This window comes from Nerophis lumbriciformis, linkage group LG02 (assembly GCF_033978685.3).
Source record: "Nerophis lumbriciformis linkage group LG02, RoL_Nlum_v2.1, whole genome shotgun sequence".
NCBI classification, from domain to species: domain Eukaryota; kingdom Metazoa; phylum Chordata; class Actinopteri; order Syngnathiformes; family Syngnathidae; genus Nerophis; species Nerophis lumbriciformis.
The window spans coordinates 71,420,549-71,436,384 of record NC_084549.2 but is presented as its reverse complement, the minus strand read 5'-3'; the positions used below and the strand labels follow the sequence as shown (position 1 = coordinate 71,436,384).

The window sequence follows — 15,836 nt, the reverse complement described above, 5'->3', positions numbered from 1 at the left end:
CACACAAAATGAAGGTGTTCTGTTTTCTTTCATGTATGGTACTCAACAGAAAGATATTGTTCTAACCCAAGGACTTCAAAGCAGGACCAGACTCCCCTCCAGACGACCTCTTTTTGAACCTCCTCTTTGACCTGTTTTACGAACCTCTTTTTGAACTTGTTCACAACCTTTTCTGTGAAGTGTTTACGACCATTTCTTTTGAACTGTTCTGTAAGCAAAGGCAGCGCTGTTTACGACCCACTTCCCTTTGGAAGTGGAAGCGGTGGTCAGGTGGTCGGAGAAAGTCAAATAAAGGAGGAGTTGTACAATCTTTCGCCAGAGCGTGCTGGAGATTGTACAAGAGGACAGTGTCCCGGCGTCTCTCCTCAATTGAGTCAAAATTGAATTCTGTCTCTGTTTGATTCTTTGCTTCTTGTCTTGTTTAATAGATGTCATCAGTGTTTGAACCTAAATTAACTTATACACAATTATTGTGACATTTGTAGGAGTGTTTTTATGCAAATGTGTACGTGCTATCGTAACATAATCAAGCTAGCGTCGTTAGCATTAGCAGATTTTTACAGCTAAATGTGCATATATCATTTATACACACATACACTTTGCCCCCCCAGACACATTTTTTCTCTCAATGTGGCCCCCGAGTCTGATTAAGAGGCTATTTTAGTGATGTATATTGTATTTAGCTGTTTTTTTTAAATAATTTAGTTTTTATTGACGTCCAGCATCAGACGTTCTCATCCATTACATCATATTTGCATGCGTCACACATCAATCTATTGCCCTAAAATATATATTTTTTTCTTTCTTTGATAATTAAAAAGTGTCATGGCAACGCCACAGTGCAAAGATAAGCGGCTTTTCTTTTACAACATGTGTTTGAGCAAGGCACACAAAGCAGTAGGAACAAACCTCTCATGCCTGGCAGGAAGGAGGACACATTTCGGAATAATAGCTTCCCTAAATTGCAGAAATAATTGAATTTCCCCGGAATAATCAGTCTCGCTAATCTCTGTGTGAGGAGTACTAATTACATTTGCCAGCCTCAAATTTGGAGGTGGCTCCTCGACACAGTGTGTGGACTTTATGGACTTACGCTGTCAAAACACAAACACAAATATTTGCATGGTGTGCACACGTTTAAACACAACACAGAGGCTACAATTTAGGAGGGTTTGGGAGGTAAACAATGTTTTTTTGCAACCCCTGCACAATAAAAAATACAACTAGATGAGGCAATTCCCGAAGGAATTGCGTGTGAATGCTCCAATGCTGAAGTAGAACTGAAATCCTGGAATTTTTTTTTTTAGAATTGTTGAAGTAGAGCACACAATTCCCAAACAGGCTGAATATTTTGAAGGTGGAACAGTTTGAATCAGATGAAAAATGTGGGAATTGTGGAACTTTGAAGAATGTCCCCTTGATTTTAGTGGGGAATTTCCAAAAAATTTGGGAATTTCGGGAAAAGTGGGTATTTTCTTGAAAATTGTAAAAAAAAAAAGCTTGAATGAGTTGAAATGGTTGGTGTTGGAATTTTTCAAATCGGTCGAGAAATGTTGAAGTACTAACATGTTGAATTAAAAAATGGTATTACGAAATTCCTGGAATTTCTGGAAACACTGGGAATTTTTCCAGTTCAAAAAACAACTACGCTTTTTGGAATTCTGGGAAATCTGGGGAATTTTTTGGAATTTGTCAAGGAAAAACCCACGATTCCTGAATAGGCTGAACAGTTTGAAGTTGCAACGGTTTGAATCTGGTGAAAAATGTGGAAGGTAGAGCGCCAAAATGTGGAGAAGAAGAAGAAGTAGAAGAACTAGATGAGGCAATTCCTGAAGGAATTGTGTGTGAATGCTCCAATGCTGAAGTAGAACTGAAATCCTGGAATTTTTTTTTTTAGAATTGTTGAAGTAGAGCACATAATTCCCAAACAGGCTGAATATTTTGAAGGTGGAACAGTTTGAATCAGATGAAAAATGTGGGAATTGTGGAACTTTGAAGAATGTCTCATTGATTTTTGGGAATCAATTCGGGAAAAGTGGGTATTTTTTTGAAAATGGTAAAAAAGCTTGAATGTTCTGAATGAGTTGAAATGGTTGGTGTTGGAATTTTTCAAATCGGTCGAGAAATGTTGAAGTACTAACATGTTGAATTAAAAAATGGTATTACGAAATTCCTGGAATTTCTGGAAACACTGGGAATTTTTCCAGTTCAAAAAACAACTACGCTTTTTTTTCCTGATTAAGAGGAATGTTTTGACGGTGGAACGGTTGAAATGTGTTGAAAAATGTGGAAGGAGTAGTCGCCAGAAAGAAGGGTGGAAATAGGGCTTTGGAAATGCAGAAATCCTGGAAAACCCTTCAGTTCAAAGAAAGGGTGCTTGGAGCGGTGTCAGGTTTGCCCCGTCTCTGCTTGTAGATTCCAGGTCCTGATAAGGTCCTTCCCTGTGGTTGTCCAAGATCTGAGAAACCGACACCTCTACGGCGCATTCCATCGCACACAGTGGAATTTTTTTTTACTTGGAAAAAGGGTAGTTTGAATTTCCAGAATGGTGGAATGTGTTGGAGGCGGAATGGTTTGAATCGGTGGAAAAATGTAGAAGTGGTGGAAGTTTGAAAAATGGCCAATTCATTTTGAATGGGGAAAATGTCCAAGAAAACCTGGAATTCTGGGAAATCTGGGGAATTTTTTGGAATTTGTCAAGGAAAAGCCCGCGATTCCTGAATAGGCTGAACAGTTTGAAGTTGCAACGGTTTGAGTCTGGTGAAAAATGTGGAAGGTAGAGTGCCAAAATGTGGAAAAGAAGAAGAAGTAGAAGAACTAGATGAGGCAATTCCTGAAGGAATTGTGTGTGAATGCTCCAATGCTGAAGTTGAACTGAAATCCTGGAAATTTTTAGAATTGTTGAAGTAGAGTATACAATTCCCAAACAGGCTGAATATTTTGAAGGTGGAACAGTTCGAATCGGATGAAAAATGTGGGAATTGTGGAACTTTGAAGAATGTCCCCTTGATTTTAGTGGGGAATTTCCAAAAAATTTGGAAATTTCGGGAAAAGTGGGTATTTTTGGGAAAATGGTAAAAAAGCTTGAATGTTCTGAATGAGTTGAAATGGTTGGTGTTGGAATTTTTCAAATTGGTTGAGAAAAGTTGAATTAGAAACATGATGAATTGAGAAATGGTATTACTGAATTTCGGGAAAACTGGGAATTTTTCCAGTTTAAAAAACAAATTAGTTTTTTGTCCTAATTAGGAGAAATGTTTTGACGGTGGAACGGTTGAAGTGGGTTGAAAAATGTGGAAGGAGTAGTCGCCAGAAAAAAGGGTGGAAATAGGGCTTTGGAAATGCAGGAATCCTGGAAAATCCTGGATTTTTTTGGAACTTGGAAAAAGGGTAGTTCGAATTTCCAGGATGGTGGAATATGTTGGAGGTTTAATGGTTTGAATCAGTGGAAAAATGTAGAAGTGGTGGAAGTTTGAAAAATGGCCAATTCATTTTGAATGGGGAAAATGTCCAGGAAAACCTGGAATTCTGGGAAATCTGGGAATTTTTGGAATTTGTCAAGGGAAAGCCTGCAATTCCCGAATAGGGTTAACAGTTTGAATTGGGTGAAAAATGTGGAAGGTAGAGCGCCAAAATGTGAAGAAGAAGAATAAATACATACATTTTGGTGTGGAAAACCATATGTGTGAATATATAATATATAATATATATGAATAATATAATAAAGAATATAAATATATATAAATGTAAAATATATATAAATCCATCCATCCATTTACTATCAAATATAAAAAAAATTAATAAACAATCTAAATATATATAAATGTAAAATATATATAAATATTATAAAAAAATATAAATATATATAAATGTGGAACTTAAATAAATATAATTAAAAAAAATATATATATATATATAAGTGTAAAATATATATAAATCCATCCATCCATTTTCTATAAAATATAAATAAATATAGTAAACAATCTAAATATATATATATGTAAAATATATATAAATATAATAAAAAATATATAAATATATATATAAATGTAAAACTTAAATAAATATAATAAAAAATATAAATATATATAAATGTAAAATATACATAAATCCATCCATCCATTTTCTATAAAATATAAATAAATATAATAAACAATCTAAATATATATAAATGTAAAATATATATAAATATAATTAAAAAAAATCTAAATATATATAAATGTGAAACCTAAATATAATAATATATATATATATATATATATACATATATATATATATATATATATATATATATATATAAGTGTAAAATATATATAAATCCATCCATCCATTTTCTATAAAATGTAAATAAATATAATAAACAATCTAAATATATATATATATGTAAAATATATATAAATATAATAAAAATATATATATAAATGTAAAACCTAAATAAATATAATAAAAAATATAAATATATATAAATGTAAAATATACATAAATCCATCCATCCATTTTCTATAAAATATAAATAAATATAATAAACAATCTAAATATATATAAATGTAAAATATATATAAATATAATAAAAAAAATCTAAATATATATGAATGTAAAACATAAATAAATATAATAAAAAATATAAATATATATAAATGTAAAATATATATAAATCCATCCATCCATTTTCTATAAAATATAAATAAATATAATAAACAATCTAAATATATATAAATGTAAAATATATATAAATATAATAAAAAATATATAAATATATATATAAATGTAAAACCTAAATAAATATAATAAAAAATATAAATATATATAAATGTAAAATATACATAAATCCATCCATCCATTTTCTATAAAATATAAATAAATATAATAAACAATCTAAATATATATACATGTAAAATATATATAAATATAATAAAAAAAATCTAAATATATATAAATGTAAAACATAAATAAATATAATAAAAAATATAAATATATATAAATGTAAAATATACATAAATCCATCCATCCATTTTCTATAAAATATAAATAAATATAATAAACAATCTAAATATATATAAATGTAAAATATATATAAATATAATAAAAAATATATAAATATATATATAAATGTAAAACCTAAATAAATATAATAAAAAATATAAATATATAAATGTAAAATATACATGAATCCATCCATCCATTTTCTATAAAATATAAATAAATATAATAAACAATCTAAATATATATAAATGTAAAATATATATAAATATAATAAAAAAATATAAATATATATAAATGTGAAACCTAAATATAATATATATATATATATATATATATATATATATATATATATATATATATATATATATATATATATATATATATATATATATATAAGTGTAAAATATATATAAATCCATCCATCCATTTTCTATAAAATATAAATAAATATAATAAACAATCTAAATATATATATATATGTAAAATATATATAAATATAATAAAAAATATATAAATATATATATAAATGTAAAACCTAAATAAATATAATAAAAAATATAAATATATATAAATGTAAAATATACATAAATCCATCCATCCATTTTCTATAAAATATAAATAAATATAATAAACAATCTAAATTTATATAAATGTAAAATATATATAAATATAATAAAAAAATCTAAATATATATACATGTAAAACATAAATAAATATAATAAAAAATATAAATATATATAAATGTAAAATATATATAAATCCATCCATCCATTTTCTATAAAATATAAATAAATATAATAAACAATCTAACTATATAACAATGTAAAATATATATAAATATAATAAAAAATATAACTATATATAAATGTAAAATATAAATAAATATAATAAAAAATATAAATATATATAAATGTAAAATATATATAAATCCATCCATCCATTTTCTATAAAATATAAATAAATATAATAAACAATCTAACTATATAACAATGTAAAATATATATAAATATAATAAAAAATATAAATATATATAAATGTAAAATATAAATAAATATAATAAAAAAATATAAATATATATATAAATGTAAAATATATATAAATATAATCAACAAATATAAATATATATAAATGTAAGCCAGTAACACCAACATGACACAGCAAAGGGAAGCTGTTGAAGTCCCTGATAAAGGCACAACAATGTGAGCTTATGATCTTTGACTGCCACCTACAGCAAAATGTGCAGAATTACTTCCATTAATCGACTCTTTCAACGTTTTATCCCGACAATAAAACCGTCTAATCGTGTCATGTTCGTTATCCAACCAGCTGTGGTGACATTAAAGGGACGCAATAAAGCATGTTGTTTCACTCAGGCGCGACGGCGCATGCGTGGTCCCCGCCGGCGGAGGCGGGACTAAGACGTCACTCCGTTATTCCGGCGCGCGCCCTCGCCTCAGCCAATCAGCGTCGAGGTAAACACTCGGTTACGTCATTGTTATTGTGCAGCACCACAAGTCAGCTCCAGCTGCTGCAGATTTCGACACCACTTTTGTGTTTTTGTGTGTATTTAGGTCGACGAAGGAGGAGGCGAAGCAAACAACACGATGGCGCTACCGAAGGACGCTTTATCGGAGGAGAATTTGCAAGGTATGGCGCCTATTTTGTTCCGGAAATGCTATCGCTAGCTAGCTAGCTAGCTAGCAAGACATTGTTCTGTTGCTGTGTAAATTAAACTAACTATTTGTGTTGAATACTCGTTATAAATACAATTCTAGCTTAATACCATGGTATATTTTATGTATAAACTAAACTATTTGTGTTGAATAGTCGCTATGAATACAACTCTACCATGGTATATTTTATGTGTAAACTAAACAAACTACAAACCCCGTTTCCATATGAGTTGGGAAATTGTGTTAGATGTAAATATAAACGGAATACAAGGATTTGAAAATCATTTTCAACCCATATTCAATTGAATATGCTACAAAGACAACATATTTGATGTTCAAACTGATAAACTTTTTTTTTTTTTTGCAAATAATCATTAACTTTAGAATTTGATGCCAGCAACACGTGACAAAGAAGTTGGGACAAGTGGCAAAAAAGACTGACAAAGTTGAGGAATGCTCATCAAACACTTATTTGGAACATCCCACAAGTGAACAGGCAAATTGGGAACAGGTGGGTGCCATGATTGGGTATAAAAGTAGATTCCATGAAATGCTCAGTCATTCACAAACAAGGACGGGGCGAGGGTCACCACTTTGTCAACAAATGCCTGAGCAAATTGTTGAACAGTTTAAGAAAAACCTTTCTCAACCAGCTATTGCAAGGAATTCAGGGATTTCACCATCTACAGTCCGTAATATCATCAAAGGGGTTCAGAGAATATGGAGAAATCACTGCACGTAAGCAGCTAAGCCCGTGACCTTCCATCCCTCAGGCTGTACTGCATCAACAAGCCACATCAGTGTGTAAAGGATATCACCACATGGGTTCAGGAACACTTCAGAAAACCACTGTCAGTAACTACAGTTGGTCGCTACATCTGTAAGTGCAAGTTAAAACTCTCCTATGCAAGGCGAAAACCGTTTTATCAACAACACCCAGAAACGCCGTCGGCTTCGCTGGGCCTGAGCTCATCAAAGTGGAAAAGTGTTCTGTGGTCTGACGAGTCCACATTTCAATTTGTTTTTGGAAACTGTGGACGTCGTGTCCTCCGGACCAAAGAGGAAAAGAACCATCCGGATTGTTATAGGCGCAAAGTGGAAAAGGCAGCATGTGTGATGGTATGGGGGTGTATTAGTGCCCAAGACATGGGTAACTTACACATCTGTGAAGGCGCCATTAATGCTGAAAGGTACATACAGGTTTCGGAGCAACACAAGCAACGTTACCATGGACGCCCCTGCTTATTTCAGCAAGACAATGCCAAGCCACGTGTTACATCAACGTGGCTTCATAGTAAAAGAGTGCGGGTACTAGACTGGCCTGCCTGTAGTCCAGACCTGTCTCCCATTGAAAATGTGTGGCGCATTATGAAGCCTAAAATACCACAACGGAGACCCCCGGACTGTTGAACAACTTAAGCTGTACATCAAGCAAGAATGGGAAAGAATTCCACCTGAGAAGCTTCAAAAATGTGTCTCCTCAGTTCCCAAACCTTTACTGAGTGTTGTTAAAAGGAAAGGCCATGTAACACAGTGGTGAACATGCCCTTTCCCAACCACTTTGGCACGTGTTGCAGTCATGAAATTCTAAGTTAATTATTATTTGCACAAAAACAATAAAGTTTATGAGTTTGAACATCAAATATCTTGTCTTTGTAGTTAGGGCTGCAGCTAACGATTATTTTTCTATCGATTAATCTATAGATTATTTTTTTCGATTAATCGGTTAATCTATAGATTATTTTTCCTTTTACCGATTATTTTTTTTATTTAAAATGAAGAGGAAAAAATAAATGTAGGCCAGTTTTTTCAAAAGGCATGGCTTTTATTTACAAAAAAAAAAAGTATGGCCACTAGTCAGTCAACATTGACAACAACATGACAAAATATTCTGTAACAATGTAAACATTTAACAAAATTAAAAGTAGCTTATTTGCTTTTTAATGTGCAAATATAAAAGTAAACATCCAGTGCAAATCTTAATATTCTGCAATAGTATAAGCATTTCAAAAGTAAAAGTATTGCTTATTTTGCTTTAAAATGTGCAAAAATAAAGATAAACATCCAATACAAAAAAGTGCAAAACGGAAATATTCTGTAACAAGTGTAAACATTTCCACAAAAGTAAAAGTATTGCTTATTTGCTAAAATGTGCAAAAAATAAAGCTAAACATCCAATACAAAAAAGTGTACAGTGTTAACATTTCAACAAAAGTAAAAGTATTGCTTATTTTGCTTAATAACACAACAATGATAGTATGATTAAAGTGAAAGTTAATTGTTGGTTTGTACATAGTATATGTAACTGTTAATGTTGTAAAAGGTATTTGCACAACTAATTAACGTTAGCGTTTGTGACACGTCTTGTGCCGTGGGGTTCTTTCAGGACCAACAGACTGAACGCCAGACGGCTTTGCCAGGTTTACAATCTTTTAATTTTACACAAAGTCTTTTCTCTTCCAACTGCGCGGATCGCGCACCTGGGCACGATTGCGGCGTCGCTCCCGGCGCGCCCCGCCTCGCCGCTCGCTCGCCGCCGCCGCCGCCTCTCCACAGCGTTAAAGAGGAGCGCGTCTTTGTAAACACTGAACAGGCACGCCAAACGCGCCTCTCAGAGCGAAACGGTGCTTTAGTTTATGAATTTACAACGCAGATACAAATGACACATTCATGTTTTTTGTGTAATAATGACAACGTATACGCACGCGGACGATTGACTTGTTGATGGTGATGGCAAGAACGCTGTCGGGGGTTTTCTTTTCAAATGTTCCTTCATAGCCGTTGTGCTGCTATGATAGGCCATTTCCGCTCGACACAGTGTGCATACAACAACATTATTAGGCCGTTTATTGAAATACTCCCACACTTTTGACGACTTTTGGCGTGCTTTTTTCCCCTCGCTCGCATCGTCTGCTTTGCGCTCCGCCATGACAGTAGTGTGACGTAAATATGCGACGCGCCGACGCACAAAAACGGCGTCGACGTATTTACGTAACCGATGACGTCGACGCGCCGATCTCAGGGCGGACACTCTAACCACAAGGCCTCTGAACAATATCCAGTGTTGTGGTCTTTCTGGCGTCACTTCCTCTCCGAACTCAGTTTGTAAACGATCAATGAGTCCATACAAAGCTAAGAGCCGGGTGTCAGGTTCAAACACCGAACTATCTATTAAACGAGACAAGAAGCAAGGAATCAAACAGAGACAGGATTCAATTCAGCTCGTGAGGAGAGCGCGTCGACCTCGTACAGTGTCACCTCGCCGCTCTGAGGAAGGAGTTCCACGCCTCCTCCTTTATTTGGGCATACCCTGATTACATAGCTGCAACACCATTAGTCAAATTGTGTGTAAGCAAATGGAATAAAATGTAAGAAAATTGAATGTGGTGTTTGGAAAAGTGTGTAAATCCTTTTGGAAAAAAAGGACACACAGTTAGTCAAATTGTATGTAAGCAAATGGAAAAAACTGTAAGAAAATTGAATGTGGTGTTTGGAAAAGTGTGTAAATCATTTAAAAAAAAGACACACAGTTAGTAAATTTGTGTGTAAGCAAATGGAAAAAACTAAAAAGAATTGAATGTGGTGTTTGGAAAAGTGTGTAAATCCTTTTTTTTTTTTAAAAAGACACACAGTTAGTAAAATTGTGTGTAAGCAAATGGAAAAAAAACTGTAAGAAATTTGAATGTGGTGTTTGGAAAAGTGTGTAAATCTTTTTGTAAAAAGACACACAGTTAGTCAAATTGTGTGTAAGCAAAAGGAAAAAAACTGAAAGAAAATTGAATGTGGTGTTTGGAAAATTGTGTAAATCCTTTTGAAAAAAAGACACACAATTAGAAAATGTGTGTAAGCAAAAGGAAAAAACTGAAAGAAAATTGAATGTGGTGTTTGGAAAAGTGTGTAAATCCTTTTGAAAAAAAGACACACAGTTGGTCAAATTGTGTGTAAGCGAATGGAAAAAACTGTAAGAAAATTGAATGTGGTGTTTGGAAAAGTGTGTAAATCATTTAAAAAAAAGACACACAGTTGGTAAATTTGTGTGTAAGCAAATGGAAAAAACTAAAAAAAATTGAATGTGGTGTTTGGAAAAGTGTGTAAATCCTTTTTTAAAAAAAAAGACACACAGTTAGTAAAATTGTGTGTAAGCAAATGGAAAAAAAACTGTAAGAAATTTGAATGTGGTGTTTGGAAAAGTGTGTAAATCTTTTTGTAAAAAGACACACAGTTAGTCAAATTGTGTGTAAGCAAAAGGAAAAAACTGAAAGAAAATTGAATGTGGTGTTTGGAAAAGTGTGTAAATCATTTAAAAAAAAGACACACAGTTAGTAAATTTGTGTGTAAGCAAATGGAAAAAACTAAAAAAAATTGAATGTGGTGTTTGGAAAAGTGTGTAAATCCTTTTTTTTTTAAAAAGACACACAGTTAGTAAAATTGTGTGTAAGCAAATGGGAAAAAAAACTGTAAGAAATTTGAATGTGGTGTTTGGAAAAGTGTGTAAATCTTTTTGTAAAAAGACACACAGTTAGTCAAATTGTGTGTAAGCAAAAGGAAAAAAACTGAAAGAAAATTGAATGTGGTGTTTGGAAAATTGTGTAAATCCTTTTGGAAAAAAAGACACACAATTAGAAAATTTGTGTAAGCAAAAGGAAAAAACTGAAAGAAAGTTGAATGTGGTGTTTGGAAAAGTGTGTAAATCATTTTAAAAAAAGACACACAGTTAGTAAATTTGTGTGTAAGCAAATGGAAAAAAAAACTGTAAGAAATTTGAATGTGGTGTTTGGAAAAGTGTGTAAATCTTTTTGTAAAAAGACACACAGTTAGTCAAATTGTGTGTAAGCAAAAGGAAAAAACTGAAAGAAAATTGAATGTGGTGTTTGGAAAAGTGTGTAAATCCTTTTGAAAAAAAGACACACAATTAGAAAATTTGTGTAAGCAAAAGGAAAAAACTGAAAGAAAATTGAATGTGGTGTTTGGAAAAGTGTGTAAATCCTTTTGAAAAAAAGACACACAGTTGGTCAAATTGTGTGTAAGCGAATGGAAAAAACTGTAAGAAAATTGAATGTGGTGTTTGGAAAAGTGTGTAAATCATTTAAAAAAAAGACACACAGTTAGTAAATTTGTGTGTAAGCAAATGGAAAAAACTAAAAAAAATTGAATGTGGTGTTTGGAAAAGTGTGTAAATCCTTTTTTTTTAAAAAGACACACAGTTAGTAAAATTGTGTGTAAGCAAATGGAAAAAAAACTGTAAGAAATTTGAATGTGGTGTTTGGAAAAGTATGTAAATCTTTTTGTAAAAAGACACACAGTTAGTCAAATTGTGTGTAAGCAAAAGGAAAAAAACTGAAAGAAAATTGAATGTGGTGTTTGGAAAAGTGTGTAAATCATTTAAAAAAAAGACACACAGTTAGTAAATTTGTGTGTAAGCAAATGGAAAAAAATTAAAAAAAATTGAATGTGGTGTTTGGAAAAGTGTGTAAATCCTTTTTTTTTTAAAAAGACACACAGTTAGTAAAATTGTGTGTAAGCAAATGGAAAAAAAACTGTAAGAAATTTGAATGTGGTGTTTGGAAAAGTGTGTAAATCTTTTTGTAAAAAGACACACAGTTAGTCAAATTGTGTGTAAGCAAAAGGAAAAAAACTGAAAGAAAATTGAATGTGGTGTTTGGAAAATTGTGTAAATCCTTTTGAAAAAAAGACACAATTAGAAAATTTGTGTAAGCAAAAGGAAAAAACTGAAAGAAAATTGAATGTGGTGTTTGGAAAAGTGTGTAAATCATTTTAAAAAAAAGACACAGTTAGTAAATTTGTGTGTAAGCAAATGGAAAAAAACAAAAAAAAATTGAATGTGGTGTTTGGAAAAGTGTGTAAATCCTTTTTTTTTAAAAAGACACACAGTTAGTAAAATTGTGTGTAAGCAAATGGAAAAAAAACTGTAAGAAATTTGAATGTGGTGTTTGGAAAAGTGTAAATCTTTTTGTAAAAAGACACACAGTTAGTCAAATTGTGTGTAAGCAAAAGGAAAAAACTGAAAGAAAATTGAATGTGGTGTTTGGAAAAGTGTGTAAATCTTTTTGTAAAAAGACACACAGTTAGTCAAATTGTGTGTAAGCAAAAGGAAAAAAACTGAAAGAAAATTGAATGTGGTGTTTGGAAAAGTGTGTAAATCCTTTTGAAACAAAGACACACAATTAGAAAATTTGTGTAAGCAAAAGGAAAAAACTGAAAGAAAATTGAATGTGGTGTTTGGAAAAGTGTGTAAATCCTTTTGAAAAAAAGGACACACAGTTAGTCAAATTGTATGTAAGCAAATGGAAAAAACTGTAAGAAAATTGAATGTGGTGTTTGGAAAAGTGTGTAAATCCTTTTTAAAAAAAAAAAAGACACACAGTTAGTAAAATTGTGTGTAAGCAAATGGGAAAAAAAACTGTAAGAAATTTGAATGTGGTGTTTGGAAAAGTGTGTAAATCTTTTTGTAAAAAGACACACAGTTAGTCAAATTGTGTGTAAGCAAAAGGAAAAAAACTGAAAGAAAATTGAATGTGGTGTTTGGAAAAGTGTGTAAATCCTTTTGAAACAAAGACACACAATTAGAAAATTTGTGTAAGCAAAAGGAAAAAACTGAAAGAAAATTGAATGTGGTGTTTGGAAAAGTGTGTAAATCCTTTTGAAAAAAAGGACACACAGTTAGTCAAATTGTATGTAAGCAAATGGAAAAAACGGTAAGAAAATTGAATGTGGTGTTTGGAAAAGTGTGTAAATCATTTTAAAAAAGACACACAGTTAGTAAAATTGTGTGTAAGCAAATGGAAAAAAAACTAAGAAATTTGAATGTGGTGTTTGGAAAAGTGTGTAAATCTTTTTGTAAAAAGACACACAGTTAGTCAAATTGTGTGTAAGCAAAAGGAAAAAACTGAAAGAAAATTGAATGTGGTGTTTGGAAAATTGTGTAAATCCTTTTGAAAAAAAGACACACAATTAGAAAATTTGTGTAAGCAAAAGGAAAAAACTGAAAGAAAATTGAATGTGGTGTTTGGAAAAGTGTGTAAATCCTTTTTTTTTTTTAAAAGACACACAGTTAGTAAAATTGTGTGTAAGCGAATGGAAAAAACTGTAAGAAAATTGAATGTGGTGTTTGGAAAAGTGTGTAAATCATTTTAAAAAAAGACACACAGTTAGTAAATTTGTGTGTAAGCAAATGGAAAAAACTAAAAAAAAATTGAATGTGGTGTTTGGAAAATTGTGTAAATCCTTTTTTTTTTTTAAAAAGACACACAGTTAGTAAAATTGTGTGTAAGCAAATGGAAAAAAAACTGTAAGAAATTTGAATGTGGTGTTTGGAAAAGTGTGTAAATCTTTTTGTAAAAAGACACACAGTTAGTCAAATTGTGTGTAAGCAAAAGGAAAAAAACTGAAAGAAAATTGAATGTGGTGTTTGGAAAATTGTGTAAATCCTTTTGAAAAAAAGACACACAATTAGAAAATTTGTGTAAGCAAAAGGAAAAAACTGAAAGAAAATTGAATGTGGTGTTTGGAAAAGTGTGTAAATCCTTTTGAAAAAAAGACAACACAGTTGGTCAAATTGTGTGTAAGCAAATGGAAAAAAAACTGTAAGAAATTTGAATGTGGTGTTTGGAAAAATGTGTAAATCTTTTTGTAAAAAGACACACAGTTAGTCAAATTGTGTGTAAGCAAAAGGAAAAAACTGAAAGAAAATTGAATGTGGTGTTTGGAAAATTGTGTAAATCCTTTTGAAAAAAAGACACACAATTAGAACATTTGTGTAAGCAAAAGGAAAAAACTGAAAGAAAATTGAATGTGGTGTTTGGAAAAGTGTGTAAATCCTTTTGAAAAAAGACACACAGTTGGTCAAATTGTGTGTAAGCGAATGGAAAAAACTGTAAGAAAATTGAATGTGGTGTTTGGAAAAGTGTGTATATCATTTTAAAAAAAGACACACAGTTAGTAAATTTGTGTGTAAGCAAATGGAAAAAACTAAAAAAAAATTGAATGTGGTGTTTGGAAAAGTGTGTAAATCCTTTTTTTTTTTAAAAGACACACAGTTAGTAAAATTGTGTGTAAGCAAAAGGAAAAAACTGAAAGAAAATTGAATGGTGTTTGGAAAATTGTGTAAATCCTTTTGAAAAAAAGACACACAATTAGAAAATTTGTTTAAGCAAAAGGAAAAAACTGAAAGAAAATTGAATGTGGTGTTTGGAAAAGTGTGTAAATCCTTTTGAAAAAAAGACACACAGTTGGTCAAATTGTGTGTAAGCGAATGGAAAAAAATGGGGGGAAAAAAGCTGCAGCTGCTTCTAAGGGGAGGGGGGTCATAAACTGCTGCACTGGGTCATAAACAGTTCAAACAAAAAGGTGCTTGGAGCGGCATCAGGTTTGCCTCCTCTGCTTGTAGATTTCGGGTCTTGATAAGGTCCGAGATCCGAGAAACCGACACCTCTAAGGCGCATTCCATCGCACACAGTGGAGCTGTCCGCCTTTTGCTTGATAAGATCAAAGACAGCTTTTTGTCTTCACGCAGGGCAACCTGAACTAGTAGCAAACAAGTTGTGTGATAACTTATATACAATTATTCTGACAGCCGGAGATTCAAGAAATAAAGTAAAAATGTGTTCGAGGAGGGGGACCTTAAACGCTGGTTTAGTGTGGATGAAACGGGGGTTAGGCTAAATAATTATTACTTTAAAGTGTGGACATGGCCTTAAGCTTTGGGGTGTCCAAACTTCTAGCGAAGGCCGATACAGAAAAAAATAGCCATTTTGATCCTTTTTGTACATTAAAGACACCGAAACCAATTTAATGTAGATCAATCAATACATGACAAAATATATAAACAAAACATGTATCCACATTTTAGCTTTATGTTATTCTGTAGGTACAATAGGGCTGGGCTGAAAACTGCATCACGATATAAGTTTTTTATTTTGGTCGATATCGATAATTCTATGTTTTTTTCATGACCCATGGAAAATATGGAGCAGGAGAAAAATATATTAAATGTTAACATTTTTATTTCGAACGTAAACGTAAGGAAATGTCACGTCAACACAAGCATGGAAAACACTCAACGTAAACAAACATCTAAAATCACATTCAACACTTAACAACAACCTCTTTAAATAAAGGTGCAAACATAAAGAATATGGCAGAAATGCTTAATAGGGTGTA

At 31.5% G+C, this 15,836-nt stretch overlaps 1 protein-coding gene across 1 annotated transcript in view; it reads left to right on the top strand.

The window, feature by feature from the left end:
* Nucleotides 1-6,132: 6,132 nt before the first annotated feature.
* The window catches only part of bnip4 (BCL2 interacting protein 4), a 42,303-nt gene continuing 32,599 nt past the window's right edge, over nucleotides 6,133-15,836 (top strand). Inside the window, exons 1-4 of the mRNA XM_061983242.1 lie at nucleotides 6,133-6,182; nucleotides 6,310-6,314; nucleotides 6,357-6,466; nucleotides 6,555-6,630. Of these exons, the coding sequence (XP_061839226.1) occupies nucleotides 6,133-6,182; nucleotides 6,310-6,314; nucleotides 6,357-6,466; nucleotides 6,555-6,630 (241 nt within the window). The remainder of the gene's footprint in view (nucleotides 6,183-6,309; nucleotides 6,315-6,356; nucleotides 6,467-6,554; nucleotides 6,631-15,836) is intronic.